At 39.1% G+C, this 18,443-nt stretch overlaps 1 protein-coding gene across 4 annotated transcripts in view; it reads left to right on the top strand.

Annotated features, from left to right (window-relative positions):
* The window catches only part of LOC108938623 (immunoglobulin superfamily member 3-like), a 70,839-nt gene that overhangs the window by 30,237 nt on the left and 22,159 nt on the right, over positions 1 to 18,443 (top strand). The window contains exons 1-2 of one of the 4 annotated variants that reach the window (XM_018759418.2): positions 13,528 to 13,583; positions 14,151 to 14,333. The exons of 1 other annotated variant lie outside the window; for it this stretch is intronic. In XM_018759418.2, the coding sequence (XP_018614934.1) occupies positions 14,270 to 14,333 (64 nt within the window). In that variant the 5' untranslated portion in view covers positions 13,528 to 13,583; positions 14,151 to 14,269. Of the gene's footprint in view, positions 1 to 2,902; positions 3,269 to 13,527; positions 13,584 to 14,101; positions 14,334 to 18,443 lie in introns of those variants that run through there. 2 more of the 4 variants (XM_018759398.2, XM_018759408.2) reach the window with 2 other exon arrangements.

Genomic DNA, 18,443 nt, shown 5'->3' with positions numbered 1-18,443 from the left:
CAGAAACTACAATTTCCCTGGAGAGTCTGCTTTATGGAAAATGATCGCTGGGACATTTTCATTGACTTCTTTTAGAGTGATTCCTCTGGGCATCATCCTGCAGCCTTCTAGTAATTTCTGGATGTTACACACTTGATTTACTCTTGGAAGGAGGTGGGGAATATCTGTGATAGTTTTACAGGTCTTAAGGGTAGCAACAGACTCATTATGTATTTGGAGTGTTAGCAGTTTCATTGTGACAGTATTGTCAGTGGAACAGCCTTTATTCCTGCTTTCGAGAAAGATGTATGTGCCTGTTAATAGAGCTACTCATTTTTTTCCCTTGTTGCACAACGATGAATCTGACCTCTCACATCTTGAAAGAATTTATTATAGTCAGGTTCAAAGTCTGTTCTCTTTTTCTATGCCAAGGATATACTGCAGAAAACTGTCCTTCTTATTGTTTAACAGCAACGTCCACCTCCATCGGACACCTAGTTTGTTGAACTCTTAGCTGATTGGACACAGAACTTTAATCCTGTATAAACTGCTCTATCATCTGTATGTGTATTTGCTATTGATATTTACTGAATTTCATTGAAAACATTTTAGCTTGGTTTTCAAGTAAATAAAAAGTAATAAATCAGTATGTACATACAGTATGTCCCGGATATGTGGAAGACTTTCGTACTTGGGATCCTTACACAGGTTAACGCTTTCCTCAAGAACCTTTTTACACGTCTGTGAGCAGGTTGTTTTCAAATTACAGGTTTCCCTCACATAGTAAGTGCAATTTGTTCTTGGAAATCTGTTTGTAAAGAGAATTCTCGTTGAAAGTATTCATTATGATAATTTAAACGGGGAAACGTTCACAAAGTTCGGTTTTTTTATTTTTTTATTTTTTAAATTTAAAAAATTTCTAAATTCAGGCCTCATTTTTTAAACACTCACAAAATCTCTTTCAAGTTCTGCTTCAACTACTCTTTACACCTTTAAACGAGGGTTTAAGACCCTCAAAATCACTTCTGCATAAATACTAAATATATGCTCCCTTCACTCATCAATTATTTTGGTTGTTTTTCTTCACTTTCTTTTGTCCTGATGTTCGGCATGGTGGGTTCACTGGAGCCTCACACCTCCTAGCCTCTGGGTCCAAATATGTGTTGGAATTCTGCTCAGTCCGTGTTTTTGTGTTTTGTGTGGTTTTTCTCAGATACTCTGCTTTCCTCCCACAGTTCTAAAATGTGCTTCCGTTGAATTGTTGACTCCAAATTGCCATTTGTGCATGTGTCAGTCAATGAGCGTATGTGACTTTGCCCTGTGGTGGACTGACATTGCATCTACCGGATACCCTGCCGTACACCTTATGGATTCTTTTGTCTTTTAAACCTTTTTAAATGCTGATATTTTTTGCAAACTGCTTTAGAGTTGTAACCTACATCTTTCTTGTGTACTGTCAAGTGCTTTGAGAAGTGGCTATCAAATTTTAACGACACTACCTCAGTATGCGTTTCTCATAATCACTCGTAATGCTCCTAACACGTGCCTGCTAAATTATTAGTAAAATATCATTTGCGATAAATTCCGTCCATGCAGTTTTAATACCTGCATGTCCTGAGCAGGATCACAGTGAACCGGAGCCTATCCTGGAAACACTGGGTGCAAAGCTGCAAGCTTGGAAAGAATGCAAGACCATTGCATGGTAGCCATACTCACTCACTCACTCACTCACTCCCCATTCACACACTACAGACAATTTTCAAAGTTTTGAAAGTTAAGGCTTTCTTTTGTCTTTCAGCTGTTCTTTAAAGCTTTTTTGCCTTAGGGCTCATTATTTCAGATCATAAAGCACAATATTTCAAGAGTTGCTTATGAGAAACAGCTCACGTTTTCATGCACAAAAAGCATGAAGAGATTGCTTCCGGTGGTCTTAGGTGTAGAGTTTTATGAAAACATTCAAACCCTGTGAATCTCAAAGGTAGTTGAGGCAGGAGCAAGGTACTGAACTTCTTGAAATAACTGGAATAAATATAAACAAAATAAACAAGGCAGGTTCAAGAGGCAGATTAACTGGTGCACTCTTAGTAGAATCCACAAAGCAGACAGGCCAAATAATCTTTTTTAATAATCTGTTTTATACTGAGTAGCTAATGATGTCAAACATGAACAGTGAGATGTGAGACATCGCCACGGAAATTCTTGAGATGGCAAATGCAAATTTGCATCATGTCTCCTGTCATTGCCAGAGGAAATAGCATCAATGTCCCTGTTTCTGGATCTGTGACAAAGGCTTCAAAAACAGAACTGATCCAGAAGGCTGAACTGAAATTTATGTTCTTGTATGGTGCTTTTCATAAGTGTGAGTTGATAACATGAATTTTAGGGTATAAATGGCATTTGCTTGTAAGTTTGAATTCTTGTAAAGAATTATATGAGAAGACTATACTATGAGAATTTGCCCAATGTGTTAATAGTTTTTCATTAATTTATGAGAAACACACACACATTTTCTGAACCGCTTGTCCCATACAGGGTCGTGGGGAACCGGAGCCTAACCCGGCAACACAGGGTGTAAGGCCGGAGGGGGAGGGGACACACCCAGGACGGGACGCCAGTCCACCGCAAGGCACCCCAAGCGGGACTCGAACCCCAGACCCACTAGAGAGCAGGACCCGGTCCAACCCACTGCGCCACCACGCCCCCTCGCTCTTTATAAGAAACAAATGTCATAAAATAAACACTGAAATACTGTACATGTCACATACTGAGTCTCAATAGTAGCAATAACTAATAACTGAGGAAGGAATCTGGTCAAGCATAGAAAACCTTGAAATGAAAACTATTTTAAAATTGCAAGAATAGTTATCCGTGCAAATGTAAAGTTTTGTTTGAGGTGAATTATCAATAATTTATACTAGTAAACTCCAAGGGATATTTACAATGAACAGCTCTTTGTGTGTGTGTTTGCCCTCTGCATTTCAAAGTCATGTCGAAAAGGTCCCTCCTAGTTAAACACACCACTTCAAAACAAATTATGAGAAAACTGCATAAAAAAATTGCCTGTCTTGCATTTCAGTGCAAAATTAACATTGCCTCAAGGCCCTAGAAGTGATTGGAGTGGATTTAATATCGCATTTGGTGCTCAGGGGAGGCTCCTTGTTGTAATGAGTCTGACATTTCTCTCCATATCTTTCTGATGATTTAAGCACTTTGGTGATGGCCAGGCAACAAAAACCAGATTGCCAGCCTTCTGATGAGCTCCTAAAGGACAGCTGTGCAGCTCCTGAAGGTAGAGGTAGAGGTTCCTCTGTGCAGTGGACGACGTCTCCTATGTGTACCGACAAATATGAGAGCTACTCACTCTTAGACTAAACAGATACAGCAGAATGATGATCTTCTTTCGTGTTGTAAAATGTATGTATGTGTGTGTGTGTGTGTGTGTGTATATATATATGTATATAGTATACATACACATTTACTGTATGTGTATATATGTATAGGTATTGTCATCTTTGTGTATAATCACTTGAAGTTCCTCAAGAAAAATGCTGTTGTTGCATTTCCAAAGGTAGGGCTTTGCTAATAAGCTCTAAAATGTTGACGCTACTTCCGTAGCAGTATAAAGAGCACAAATTAGATTTTTCAAACACTGGTATTTATGTGCAATTTCTTTGTGCATCTGCATAACAGATTTATCATATTATAATACAATGACATGTGTGCTGAGGTATTGAGCAAGTTGCCTAAGGCCATACGTATAACACCAGCTTTCCTCACTCTAATCTTTACTTTTATAACTTAAAATGAAACAGATATACTTATGCAACCATATGAGAGGACATTAACTTAAGTGAATTCTGGTTCATAGATGTCTTTTTTTTTTTTTTTTTAATGTAAAAGTGAATGAGGGGGGTGCGGTGGCGCAGTGGGTTGGACCACAGTCCTGCTCTCCGGTGGGTCTGGGGTTCGAGTCCCGCTTGGGGTGCCTTGCGACGGACTGGCGTCCCGTCCTGGGTGTGTCCCCTCCCCCTCCGGCCTTACGCCCTGAGTTGCCGGGTTCGGCTCCGGTTTCCCGTGACCCTGTATGGGACAAGCGGTTCTGAAAATGTGTGTGTGTGTGTGTGTGTAAAAGTGAATGACTGGCTTTTCTGGTCAAGGTATTAAAAAAGTAACCCATGCAGGTGGTTGCATGAGGGATTTCACATGTGGGATTTTGAGGGAGAGGATGTTGTGCTTGCAGCTGTGTGAATACTTAAGGTTACCTGGAGATTTTGCCTGCATGAGTGTAACTATGTGTTACTGAGATTAATAGCAGCCTGTGTACAAAACTGTACAACACCCCTAGGTGCTTGTACACTTGGGGTGAAGTTCACTCAGTTAAGACCTGGAAGATCTCACTGTCGTATTTCCTGACCCACTGAAGGTCACCTGATGACCACATGGGGGTTTGACTGGATAGCCAACCTGACCATTTCAGAAACTGGTTATGAAACAATATTTTTGTGTAAATTGTGCGCATAAGCAGGATGGGTGGGAAGTCAGTTGACCTTGGAGACGCAGCAAATTTTTCTGTTATGAATGCATTGGAGATTTTTTCCTCCCCTGCACTGGTCGCTATTATTCATGTTAATTGTTCAGTGCCTACAGGTAGGTGCTATTTGTTTTGCATTTGCTGGTAAGCATCCTTTCCAACTGAGCTGAATTACTCATGCAGGATATGGAGCGATATTTACGGGTTCCAGTTCATTTATTCAAATTTTAATTTCTACACAGAGAGTCTGAAGTCCCACCTTGAATTAGTCTTGAACTGAGTTATTTTTCAACTGCTTTTTATATGTATTGTATTGAGGTGGAAAGGTGGCTCTAATGTAGGCAAGACTTGAAATTTAAATGTATTTCAAACAGTAAAACCACAAATAATAATCATAGTAATAAACACTCTCTCAGCTTTGTTTATGTCAGATTCAAATTGCAGACCTCCAAGGATACAATTACTGCGCTGTTAAAATGAAACCGATAATATCTGAACATAGCTGCCCATGTCTATGACTAATCTCCACCCATTTACCAGCTCACCACATGCTTATGTGTAACAGCATGAACAGCCAGGGGATAAGTGGATGTGGCTTTTTTAAACTAGTAAATTTTCTCATTTCACAGCACGTGCATGTTTATCAAAATGCATATCAGGCTAGTTATGGATCTTTAGCTTCTACAAAAAAAGAATGAGAGTGCCTTTCTTGTGCATGGCATTAGCTCTCAAGGCTTAAAAAAGGGGCACTGGACTCCAGCAGTTTTTTTTTTTTTTTTTTTTTAAATAAAGGTTCCCAGTAAAGAGTTTGTTCAATGTAGATGCATTTATTTGTTTTGTTTGCTATGCCTTAGAGACATAAAGCAACCAGTAAGCACAATTTCTAAGAGGGTCATTAGCCAAGACAGGCAAGTAATAAGAAGTAGGCATATTTTTAATTGGCTGAAGAAAGGGAAATATTGAGATGGAGGAATCCTTCATTCAGAGATTTCAAACAAAATTGGAAAGGAATATGTAAAACATTTTTTGGACAAGCTCCATTGTGTTAAATTTTGTAGAAACTAGTTACCGTTTTTAATTTGTCAATGGATCTATAAATATTCTGTGGAAGCAAAAATGTAAAAAACACTTGACCAGTAATTCAGTAAAACATCTGCACCTTAAATGAAAGGATTCTAAAACTTGTCTTTAATGTCAAAATGAAGTGTGGAGGTTGAACAACTACTTGCTACAATGAGGCAGTTAATCATAACATCTCTGAGTAAAAATTAATGTTAACTATTTCAGTCATCAGTTACTTTCTATTATAAACTGTATAAAACTGTCTACTGTAATCTGTGTGTAACAGTCAATCATGGTTTTCTAAAGCACACCTCAAGTCTTCCACTGAGTATAAGTCACACAAATGTCATTCCACAGGAACATCTTATTATAACCAAAGAAGTTTTGATGTAGAAAGTGATTAAACTGCAAGCAAAAATGAATATATTTTAGTGCCCACAAAAAAAAAATTACCCTTATCATTTGGGCTTGTTTTTATTCAAACTGATAATGCTCAGAAAGTCAATATTTTGCTGCAAATTCATAGTTACTCTAAAGTTATACAATATTAAATGTTACGAACATGCACTTTTATTTGTATTCTGACGTGGTCTCAAAATATTTCTTAAAAAAATGTTTGTAATTTGTTTCATTTAGTTTTCCAGAGCAAAGAATAGCTATACAGTTGCATTCTATTAGTAATTATGGGGAGTTATATGATATTTTTTGTTCCTAAAATAGGATTTTATACTGTTGCTTTTCTCACATAACTGTGTTAATTCATTCTGTGAAATCGGATGTCAGGGGAATTCCCTTTGTAAGGGCATTGAATTACTGTTGTTTATATATGAAAAATAATTGGTTCCCAGATGAAAAATGTCACATGAAATTAATTAAAATACCAGCATAACTCTTTTTTTAAAAAGGTAAAAAGGTATTTTATGCATAATCGTAATACTGTAATAACCATGATAACACCAACATGTTTAATTTTTGTAACAAAAAATGTTAGCTGTTTTTCAGTGTTATGGAATACAGTGAAAAAGTAATAACCCCTTTCCAATTTTCAGTTTGCAGCTTTTTGAAATAAATTTGACCCTTAGTTAAAGTAGTGTATATGCACAGAGTTTACGAGAGAGAAACTGACTCCAACGTCTTTTCCTGGTTGTGGAAGAAAATGAAATGTGCAGTCTTAGATGTAAAAAAAACTGGATGCACCATTTTATCTGCAGTGACTGCAACCAAACACTTTCCCTAGCTGTCAACCAGGGTTTCCTATCTCTGTAGAGGAATTTTGGCCTGCTCCTCCGTGCAGAACTGCAACATTTGCATGTTTCTGAGCATAAACAGTTCTTTTCCAGCCTTGCCGTAACATCGAAAGTAGAGTGACTGCATAACAGGCCAAATGCAATATTGAATAAGCCCCTTTACAAAAAAAGTATATACAGTATTTTCATAAAGCATTGTTTTTCAGTGCGCACGGCCCCGTTATATGAGGACTGAGTGTATTTGTTATCCATATCCTCCTAGCTCTGCTGACACCCTGTTTAAATGATGAGCGCAAACAGTCTTAAATTATTTAGCTTGCCTCAGATATAACCAGTAAGTCAAAAAGTAGCCCATGTTCTTGAGTAGTGCTTAGCACTAGCATTGCTACCTATCAACAAGCCAGCCTGACAGAAGCTCCAAGCTTCTTTCACTGACTCTGCTCATTAACTTTGACAATCATCTGAATAATTATCTGTACCCATTCCGTATAATGACTCGCAAAGAGCATGAATGTATTTGCTTGGGAGTTTTGGTTTGTTAATTACATCCCCTTTGAGCAGAAATTTAAAATTTGTTTTTCTCTCTGCTTTTTTCCTAGTCTTAATTAAACTGTGGTATTGCTCAAACTATAAACTCCACAAAGACTACCAAGGTCTTAAGCTTGGATAGAGTCTATGGGGCTTTGCAAAAATAAACAGAAGTAAATATTTTCACAGTATTGAGAGAATTTTAGCTTGTAGTCAGTCAGATATGTGTACTTATCTCAGTGTCTAAGAATGTAAGTGAAATGTTTCTTAAAAATTCTGATCAAATTCTCAAAGAACATTGAACAGTTGATAGCATACTGGTTAGTGCTGCTGCCTTTGGACCCAAAAATTAAGAGTTAAAATCCCATCCTCAAGTTGTAGTGCCCTTGAGCAAGATATGTACCCTAAATTGCTCCGATGGAACTACCCCGCTCTATGAAAGGATAAGTAGCTTAAAATTGTAAATCGTTTTCTCTCTGTTGATATAATGCACTCATTGTATTTTTCTTTGAGATCTATGTTGCTTTGGAGAAAACCATCTGCTAGGTGAATAAATGTGAATGTCTCTGCTTAAAATTCAGATTGATGTGTAGAACTATTCAATTTACTCTCATCTCAGTTTTACAGACACTTGTTTAGTGAGATTTCACTTATCTGCATTTGGAGAAGTTTTACAGTTCGTCCCAGTATGAGAATATCCATTTTCCGTTCATATATGTGCCAAATTCAAGGTGAAATGTCTCCAGCCATACACACTGAATGAGCTGCCTGTTCAAATCAGCAACTATTTTCAGCAGATGAATGCACCAGCAGTTGTGTGTAATGGTGGACGATACTGGAAACGTAATCCCAGTTCACATTTACATTAAGCACTACGTTGTGTGCTATTATATATATCCATATTGTTATTGATGTTAGCATTTTATTAGTGTATTCTGGTTACATCGTGGACCCAAGGAAAGCAAAAACATGCTGAATTAAAGCACTGTTATTTATCCATTTACCTGATGGCTTTTTCTAAAGAACTTTACAATCGTAAGATAAAACTGACTTTTATTTAATCGTTTACATTTACATTATTTAACCATTTATACAGCTGGGTAAGTTTCCCTTGCTCTTTCTACAATACTTTGGATATGAACCTGGATCCTTGGGCAGCAGCTGTAATCACTGTACTGCATTTCCACTGTATTGCTGCTTTGATGGAAAAAGTAATAAGTTAATGGCTGTTAAAAACTAATTAATCTAAAATATTTCAAGGATCAAAGCCAAAGCAGCATTCATAAGTACAAATTAACTGAAACCATAAATATAATTTGCTTTTTAATGAACAAAGAAAAAAAGAAAAATATTTATGCATTATTATTGTTGTCTTTTTTTTAGGTGTAACCTTCATAAAAGGTGACTTATAGTGTCAGGCATGTAGAATATAGTATAAATACATATGCACGAAAACCTACAGGGTAGCAGTAATATCATTACAATCCAAAATCAAGTATCATGCTGCAGTTAAACACAACAATTTATGAATAAAAAGATGTGGTAAAATAAATGTGACTAAGAGGAGACACAGTGTTATGAAAAAGTTGAGTGCCACATAAAAAATAGTCCTAAGATGTCCTTAAACAAGGTAATTTTTAACACCTATGAAAGAAATTATAGCTTTAGCTCACTGTCAATGTAGTTTTGAATGTCTGGACTGTGCAGTTTTCAGCAAAATACATTTTTTCAGTTTTAGAGCATTTATTTTTACATTTGTTATTTATACATTATTGTGCACTTTTATAAGTTAATTTCTCAGATCTCTAGAATCTGTTCTGCTCCTGACCTTCGAACTGTAACTTCATCTGCATCTTATTGTACACAGACACTTGAAAAAGAATAAAATGGAAAGATTTCTACATTATTTATTGTCGAATTTTTGGATGCAATATAATCACTTTGTGCAATAAACACTTAGTTAAAAAGCCTGTCATAGAAGATATCTGTATTTTAACAAAAATGTACTCAGACACAAAAAGGAGTTTTAGTCAGCAACCACATCCACACTCACTGCAGACACACAACTTCAGTCCAACAAACTTGTGTCCTCATCAGCCCACTGCAATACTGCGGCAGCATCAAGTCTCGCCTCTTAATGCCGTGCAGCTGATACTCGAGGAGCTCGGCGTCGCTGTGTATCTACATTATTGTTAGTCTTAAGCATCAGAAAATTTTTCTCTAGAATTTCACATAATTTCTATATAAGAATAAACCTGCCAGTATAGGTTCAGCAATACCTTTAAATTCTTCCTCACATTTCTGCAGAGGTGTGCAGCTCCATTATACTTTATAGATTTGGATATACAAAATGTGTTGTTCCTTTCCCTCAACTGTGTACTAGATCCATGTACTGCATTTAATTATAAAAAAAGTCATTTTCATTTATTTATTTAGTAGATGCTTTTCTCCAAAGCAACTTCTAATAAACTCTATGTAGTGTTATCAGCCCACACACCTTATTCACCAAGGTGACTTACACTGCTAGTACTGTACACTACTCACAATGGGTCACTCTTTGGAAACTGGACCACCCGGAGGAAACCCATGCAAACATGGGGAGAACATGCAAGCGTCCAACTGAACCCATCACTCATCTACATTTACTCATCAACATTCATTAACTTGATTTAATTCAATAGAGGCAATTAACATTCACTTCGTCTCATTTTAAACCTATTGCACAATAAAAGTTTACTAAATCTTTATGTTTTGAACTCGGTTATATTTTCAAAATGTGTCTCATTCATAAAATGGCTGATTGACTCACTTTTGTAGACTTAATATTCTACAGCAGAATCACATGGTGCTGCGATGGGTTTGTGGAGGCAGCTTCATTACAGAATCACCATGAAAATGACTGAATTTCTACAAGAGCGGAGCTTTGCTCTTTGTAATGCGCATGCTCCTTTTGGAGCTGATAAATGCTTAACACAAAGGTTTCTTTTGTTAATCTTATCTTTCATACATACCAGTAATTCAAATTCTCCTGTTCAGTGAGAATGGCGTATCAATATGCAGTGAAAAGGGGGATATGCTTTTCTCCGGTATCAGTACAGAAGTTTGTAAAAATGTAAATCATATTGAATTTTTCAGTTGTTCTAGTAAAGCACCAGGTGCATTCTTTTCGGGGGTTAATTGCGATTTCTATTTCTGCACCATCTCAGGGAGGAAGAGTGCTTTCTGTCATGTCATCTGTTTAGGAACAGTAAGAGGTTGAGATAATGGGCTGGGTGAAAATAGAAATAGCGAACGCACAGCAGATGCAGGGTGTGACAGCTCAACCATGGATTTGCTTCTCCTTAAAGACGCTTTGATGCATGTTGCTCTGACTGATATAAATAAACCTGAGTGAATGTGGAAACATGCCCACCTGACGTTTAAAGTTACTATTTAGATGCAGGAAGAACATATGTAGACTTGAAGGTGAGAGTTTGTATCTCTGATACGGGGTTTTGGAGAGTGTGTCTTGCTGCATAATTTAGGCTTTTTCCTCCATATTCAAATTTTCCAGAATGTTTTTCAAGTAATTGTGGATTCAGTTTTTTTTTTTTTTTCTTTTTTTTTAAAAAAAAAAAGAAAAAAAAAACGTGTTTCATGAACCCATGCCCAGAAAGGTTTGCAATATCACAGCAGGACTACATCACAGATTTTTCCTTTTTTTAATTTGCTTTTTACCTTTAGTGGTAGTCTTGGTGCTTTCTTAAGCCTGAACATTGCATTTGGGCGTCGGTTTGAATCCAGCTCAGTGTGTGGGGAGTTGTCATGTTCTCAACATCTTAACGCTCCAAAGACATGTGTGAAATACTTCTGTATGATCCCTTACTCAACGGTACTAACCCTACTTATCTACGTTTGATATTTTAGCTAGTTCAGGAGGAGAAACAAAAAAACAAAGGAACTCTGAAAGGCTGACCATTCCAGTAATGAAAAAATAAGACTCAAAATGTTAATAAAGTGATTTAAAGCTATATTTCTTCTATGCTGACTTCATACAAAGGTAAACAGTAGAATAATGCCTCCTGTGCTTCACTGATGTAGACATAAGTCTCCACTTCTGAAGAAGCAAGTTAACCACCCCGTTTTTTGTTAAATTTTCAATGTAACACCACAACTTCTAACAGCAATCATGTGGCCATCCTTATTGGCCAGACATAACATAAACCTATATCACACCCAAAAGAAATGAAGAACACTAGTGTTTTGGTGCTTACTCTTAGTAGTGCTCTTTCTGTCACCGCTTGAAACGTGCTTGTTTTAAAGTGCTCCCAAAATATTTTGATCTGCTACCTATAAAAAAAGTCTTACTACCATCAAAATGTAGTCATTCTTTTTTCTAGTCTTATTTTTTTCATTCAACTCATACTATTTGACTGTGTCAGTGTTGATTGAGAGATGTCAAAATGATGGGTTTAGAGTCAGACGTGAAAGGATGCAAATAATTGTAAGGACTGTGTTAGGGCTCACAAAAAAGAGGAAACCAGAATCTGTCTTATTAGCTAATTAACTTTGGGTTCATCTCTAAGAGGCTTATTTATAGCAAAAAAATTATTTTATCATCTTGCCCAATCCAAACACATTCTTTTAATTTAAAAATTAAAACAGGCCATTAGGTTTTGGTACAGGTATGGCTTATTGTTTCCTCGTAAGTGTGTGTATTAAAATATTAAACATCTGAAATTTAAAATTACTTTGCTGTTTTCCATCTTTTTTCTTAATTAGATATGTTTGCATAATGATGTGTGTCTGACAGATTATAATTTTCTCTTTGGATGTTTTTATCATTTCTTCCATTCAAATAGCATCTAGGTGAGATCATTTCAAACATTATATGCCGCGATAAAGTCTTCATTATGGATTTTGATTTCAGAAAATGAACCCAGTGAGCCTAAGCAGTGGAACCCGGTAATTGCTTTTGACCATCACGGCTAGTCGGGTGTTTATCCTCGGATTACTTCTCAATTTTCCTCCACTCCAACTCAGATTCTCTCTACATTTCGGAACATTTTTAAATAGTACATCCATGCATTCATCCAGGAACTTTCACAAGGTACGACATCATGGCTTCTTCTGGGACTTGCCTCTGTAACCTTTCGGACACCATTCCATTTCCTTCCCCTGATACATCCATACATCCAGTTTTAATAACCGCTTGTCCTAGTCAGGGTTTCGAGGCTCAAGAGCCTATGCTGGAATCACTGGACGCAAGGCAGAAGGGGGTGCATCCTGTATGGGATTCCAGTCCATTCGCAGGGTATTCCCTGACACAGATTCTTTGTACCCATATCCATTATTATGACAGAGCAGATCATTGTAATGCTTAAACACTAGTTATTTAAAAAGTAAATTCAGAACTCTTATGCAAATTTCACTGTCATGAATGGGAGTATGTGATGGACACTGTCATGTGCTGCAACGCATAGCGCCTTCTGCTCTGCCTTCTAGGCCGCTTTGAAAGGCCCACATGTAGAGTAAACACAGTCTGTCACTGTGGCTCTTTCTCAGGGATATCTCCGACCATTGAGAATCACCGCAGCGGAGCCTGCGACATGGCTGTAGTGGAGAAGAAACAGTTGGTCGGTTGCATGTTGGCACCGAAGGATTCATCCTGCGAACAGAGCAGTTTGCTATCCATCCTCCAACGCAGACTCCTCCACAGTGCTTGGGATGAGCTAGCCCAAGTCGCAGGGATCATTCTGAACAGCATGTCCTTGGGCAGAACAGAACATGACTCACACTCTTCTTGCACGGCGCTTCCACACACTGTGTTTCTTTACAAGCATGTTATACTGTGTCCCAAGATGTAGGTGGTAATCTTGTCATGCCAACAGTAAAGAGCTCATGTGTAAACTAACAAAACATTCTGTGTCGGTAACATTGCACTAGCAAGTGCCTGGATGTTTTGGCAAAAGCTTCTGCAGTCACACTCGTACTCTCCTTTGGATGCCATGGTTTATCCTCTCTTTGTACAATTTAATAACAGCTCCCAACAGTGAAACACAAATCAATCAGTGCATCATAGCAGACCCTTGCTCGTAGTGTTCCTCCTCTAGATGTGTCTAGACGATTCTAATTTGGCCACAGCGATGGAGCCAATGTTCTGTTGTGTTGATAAGATTTCTGTTGTCTGATAAGCATCCAGAACTTTCCGAAGGAGCACAAGAACATTGCCCTGCACTAACTCTGTTTAGCAAAGGGTAAGACATGCTGTAGGCACTCAGTTAATTCCACTACTGTTTCTGTCTGCTTTTATTAACCTATTTTATTAGGTTCCTAGAGGTGGGAACTTTGTTAAAACAGTACAGAGGGTCCCCACTACAGGATACATCACTTTACATTATTTCTCTCAATAAGACACATTCATCCCACAGATAAGTCACTAGACCTGCAGAGGGAGGTCTAAAAATCAAAACACTGATAAATGCAAAAAAAGGAGTGCTTTTATACATTTTTTTGTTGTTTAATGAATATAAAAGATGTTAAGAAAATACTATATGATGCATTTCTTTTACAGTATGGTACAGTATGTGTTTTCTCATGTTATGGGAACTTTGCCTCGTCCCACAAGTGTGTTCAATTCACTGTTCTACTATAATGTCCGTATACCATCCTAAATACATTACTCAGTGCAAAAATCATTTAAAAATTGTACATTTAAAATTTTAGTTTAAGAGCAGCTTTTAAATTTTGATTATTTTTTTGTGTGTCTTGCACAAGGACACAGGGAAACAAGAGGTAGAGCCCAAGCGTGGTTTTTATTTCAGTAGGTGGTGGCGTGGGGCAAATCCGAAGCAGAGGTCGAAGAACAAAGAGCGGGTCAAAAGCCGAGGTGCAAAAACGTCATCCGTGAGGCAGATCCAGTATCTTAAGTCGAAGGTCCAGGATGGAGGTCAAATCGGAGGAGGCAGGATTCCGGGGCAGGGAACAGCATACAGCAGCAAACAAGCGTAAGGCACTTGTCTCTAGGTGATTCTGCAACTCGGGATGTGTGGAGTTGCCTCCTTTATACTTGCTTCTAATTCCTGCCAGACGTGCTCTGCTGCGTCATGGTCCGGGGTGTGACAGTGTGCCGATCTGTTAGTGACACCAATTGATTAGTCGTGACAGTGTTATCCATGTTTTGTTTTACGGCAGAAATAAGGATTATATCTTATTTTTCAGTTTTTTGGCACAGGTATGGCTTGTTGTTTGCTCATAATTGTGTGGATTTAAAATTGCTGTACTGTTTGCTATCTTCTTCCTTAATTAGATATATCTGCATATCTGTAGGGGGTGCAGTGGCGCAGCGGGTTTGGACGGGGTCCTGCTCTCTAATGGGTCTGGGGTTCGAGTCCCGCTTGGGGTACCTTGCGATGGACTGCCTTACACCCTGCGTTGCCGGGTTAGGTTCCGGTTTGCCGCAACCCCGCTCGGGACAAGCAGCTTCAGCCTGTGTGTGCGTGTATCTGTGTGCCTATAATATCTACAACTTTTAATTTACATCATATAGAAAGAAACCCCTGTACAATCAGATGTAGTGTGAAGAAAACTGTTTCTCTCCCTCTATATCTCTCACTCTTATTTGATAATGTAGCTGTCAGAAGGCGTTACTGAAACTCACAGCAATGTGGTACTAAAGGGCTGCCTCATTGGGTCGCTCTGCCCCACTCGATTTGCGTTTGCCTGCAGGTGCTTGTACGCCTTATTTTTTGACAGCGGCGACCAGCTTCTTCACCGTCTTTATCTTTCGGCCTCTAAGCCTTTTGAATTTCTTGCTGGTTAATCTTATGTTATTCCTCCTCTCTCCTCATTCATTCCACAGGCCTCATTTTTGATAAAGCGAGTTAATTCTTTCTCTGATCTCAGAGGAGTTGTACCGTCTTCACGGATGCGTTTAACGACAGCTTCTGCAATCGCGGTCAGCGGGTCCTTTAGGAAGTTTCAAAAAAAGGTGTTTTGGATATACAAAATTTCACCCGAACTGTATTTATCTTTTTTTTTTTGTGAGACCAACCAGCAGCAGCGTGGTGTGTTTCTGTTCATGCGTGGGTCACAATCTATCTCAAAGAATGGTGTGCTGTGCTTTATTGGGAGATCATTCCTACTAATTCAGGTGTTCTGTCAGGTACTGCGAACCCATTTCCTATGCTCCCGGTGACAAACTCCGTCACGGTACACTCAGGCAAACGCCTGGAGCTGCTTTGACCTTATTGCCTGTGAAGTACAACAGATCGATGAACAGCTGGATTAACTGGTCTCACCACCCTCCTCTCTCTCTCTCTCTCTCTCTCTCTCCTGAACACTCAAAAAAAAAAAAAAAAAAAAATCATTATTCTTCCCTCCTCACCCTTGAAATTACACTCACCTCCCGGATCTGTCTTGTCACGCTTTGACGTTGCAGAATGGCGCGACAACTGAAGCAAAACCCAGCTGTAGCGTGAGGCGTGCGAGTGTCTCTCAGAAGGTGTTCGCTGTCATCTCCCCAAAGTGGGATACTCTTTGTTATTCAGAAATGAAACACTTTCTCTGTCCATCTGGTTAACTGCCACTCAGCCTCAGCTGAGCCTGACCGTGCCCGCCTGCGCTTCTCTAGGTGCGTATCCTGCCCTGATGAAATAGCAGGCGATCCACCCGCCGTCTCAGCTCCGCGCTGCCTTCCGAGTGGCCCTTTTCTATTGCGCTGCCTAGAGGAGCGTATCCGCGAAGTGCGCAGACAACGAGAGATGAGGTTGCCCACTGTGTGCTCTACACTTTGATTCGCCTCACCAGAGAAGAGCGAGTCGACATGACTTCTTTTAAATGCGAACACTTCCTAGGTTTAGACCTTGGGGGCGCTCCCGGCATTTCCTCGTACCCTGTTTCTGCAGCTGAGTCAAGTTTTCCGGTGTTGTCCTTATTCTAGTTTTAACTGTTTGCGAGACACGCATCCCACAGAGAACGGGATTCTGCATAATAAAATTTTATCTAATGATATAGGAACAGAGGTATCCTTTAGCTCCCGTAACAGGTCTTTAGCTCAATACAGGGGGGTTTTACCGCTATATTGATTTTGACTCACAAGATCTGACTCAGTATAGCAGTAAAATGTACTGTACTTTCACTTGACTGTTTTGAAATGCAAATCCATTGCAGACCTGTTTAAACCTGTTAACTGTGAATTCACTTAAATCATGTCCCCCAGTTTAAGATGCTGTATTCGTCCAAACGTGCTTTGTAATAGTCATGGTGGCACTATGTGCTCAGTTATTTCTCTATACATTTTCCATTACACATTTCATGTTTTATAATCAGATGTAAAAGTAATGTTTCATTTGAATTAATGAGATCAGTTAATTGTCTTTGCAGGTTCTCCATATCATGTCTTCTGTGGATTCTGTGCAACACCATTTTAGAACTGTGCATTAAATGGGAAGTCAGTAGTGTAGTGGATAGAGCTGCTGATTTTGGACCCCAAGGTCACAGGCTTTAATCTCACCTCCAGCTGTAGTACCCTTGAGCAGGGTACTTATCCTAAAATTGCTCCAGTAAAATTACCCCGCTGTATAAATGGGTAAATAATTGTAAGCATCTTAACACCAAGTCACTTTGGAGAAAAGCATCAGCTAAATGAAGAAATGTAAATGAGGTCTGGTTAAAGTGTGGTCCATATGGTCTGTTCGCTGACCAGTTTTATAACAAGTGGTGTTTACTGTAAGAGGGTACTGTGCAATAATTATTGTCACACATGATGATGCCAGTGATTCTTTTTGACAGCAAGCGAGGTGTCATCATAAAGTTGTGAAATATTAATTGTGCAGTAATGTCCTGTGTGGCCCACCAAGAAGTTCTGCACTTGTGTTTCATTTTGGTTGGAACGTATCCTCATTCTGTACTTTGATTCATATTTTATTCATCTTCTGAATCTACCAGCAGTTTGACCATTGGCTCAAGGCACAGTGAATAACACACTTGACTTGTGTGTATTATTGTCCTGGGTTTGGTCTTCAGTCAGGGGTTTGAAAGAAATTTCAATTTGGGTACAGTTATAATTCCTAGCTCTGTTAGTTCTGGCGGGGGTGCAGTGGCGCAGTGGGTTGGACCGCAGTCCTGCTCTCCGGTGGGTCTGGGGTTCAAGTCCCGCTTGGGGTGCCTTGCGGCGGACTGGCGTCCCGTCCTGGGTGTGTCCCCTTCCCCCTCCGGCCTTACGCCCTGTGTTGCCGGGTAGGCTCCGGTTCCCCGTGACCCCGTAAGGGACAAGCGGTTCTGAAAATGTGTGTGTGTGTGTGTGTGTGTGTGTGTGTGTGTTAGTTCTGGCACACAGTCAGTGCAATAGCTGTGTGTGTGTGTGTGTGTGTGTGTGTGTGTGTGTGTGTGTGAAGGTGGGAGAGAGCTAGTGACTGACAGTGGAGTGATGCCAGGTAGAATCAATGCCATATTGCACCTCCACTGTCTTGTCTGTCATCGAGAGGAACAAATAGAATCTCCATATTAAAATGCCAAATGGCAGATATGAAACTTCCAGGACAGATATTTGCAGGAACGGCGAACTGGTTTATAGTTCTAATTTCAACAAAGGTAGTATGGAGTTGGTTGTATTCATATTATTCAGTGACACATTTGGACCAAAACTGGGGGAAAAAAAAAATGCATCTGACCGCACTGGCAGCCGTGCAGCAGATTTGGTTTGAGGCATTATTATTTGGCAGTGTCCTTCTTTCCTATTAAAAATCTGGGCTACAAACTGGTCTAATCATCTGTATGATTCTCACGGACCGTACTACCAGCCTTGTGCAGTTATCCTGCTGAGTACTTTTACGTGAGCTCTTCGCTTGAATTTCTTTAATAGAACGTGTTCCTTGGTCATTTGGCTAAATGGAAGATTGTAAAATCCTGTAAAAGGAGCACTTGAAACGTAAGCAATTGATTCAGTCACATTTTCTTCCTTTCTCTGGGTTGATGGGAATCGGTACTGCTGTTTGTACAATGTTTACATTTGCGTCATTAACATTTATGCATTTAGCAGATGTTTTACTAGCTCAGAGTAAACGAAAGAATATCCACAACAGAGGGCTTAGGTACATACACACGATTATTGAAGC

This window comes from Scleropages formosus, chromosome 12 (genome assembly GCF_900964775.1).
Source record: "Scleropages formosus chromosome 12, fSclFor1.1, whole genome shotgun sequence".
In the NCBI taxonomy this organism is placed as follows: domain Eukaryota; kingdom Metazoa; phylum Chordata; class Actinopteri; order Osteoglossiformes; family Osteoglossidae; genus Scleropages; species Scleropages formosus.
Note: the sequence above shows the minus strand (reverse complement) of the source record. Positions and strands in the feature narration are given on the sequence as shown.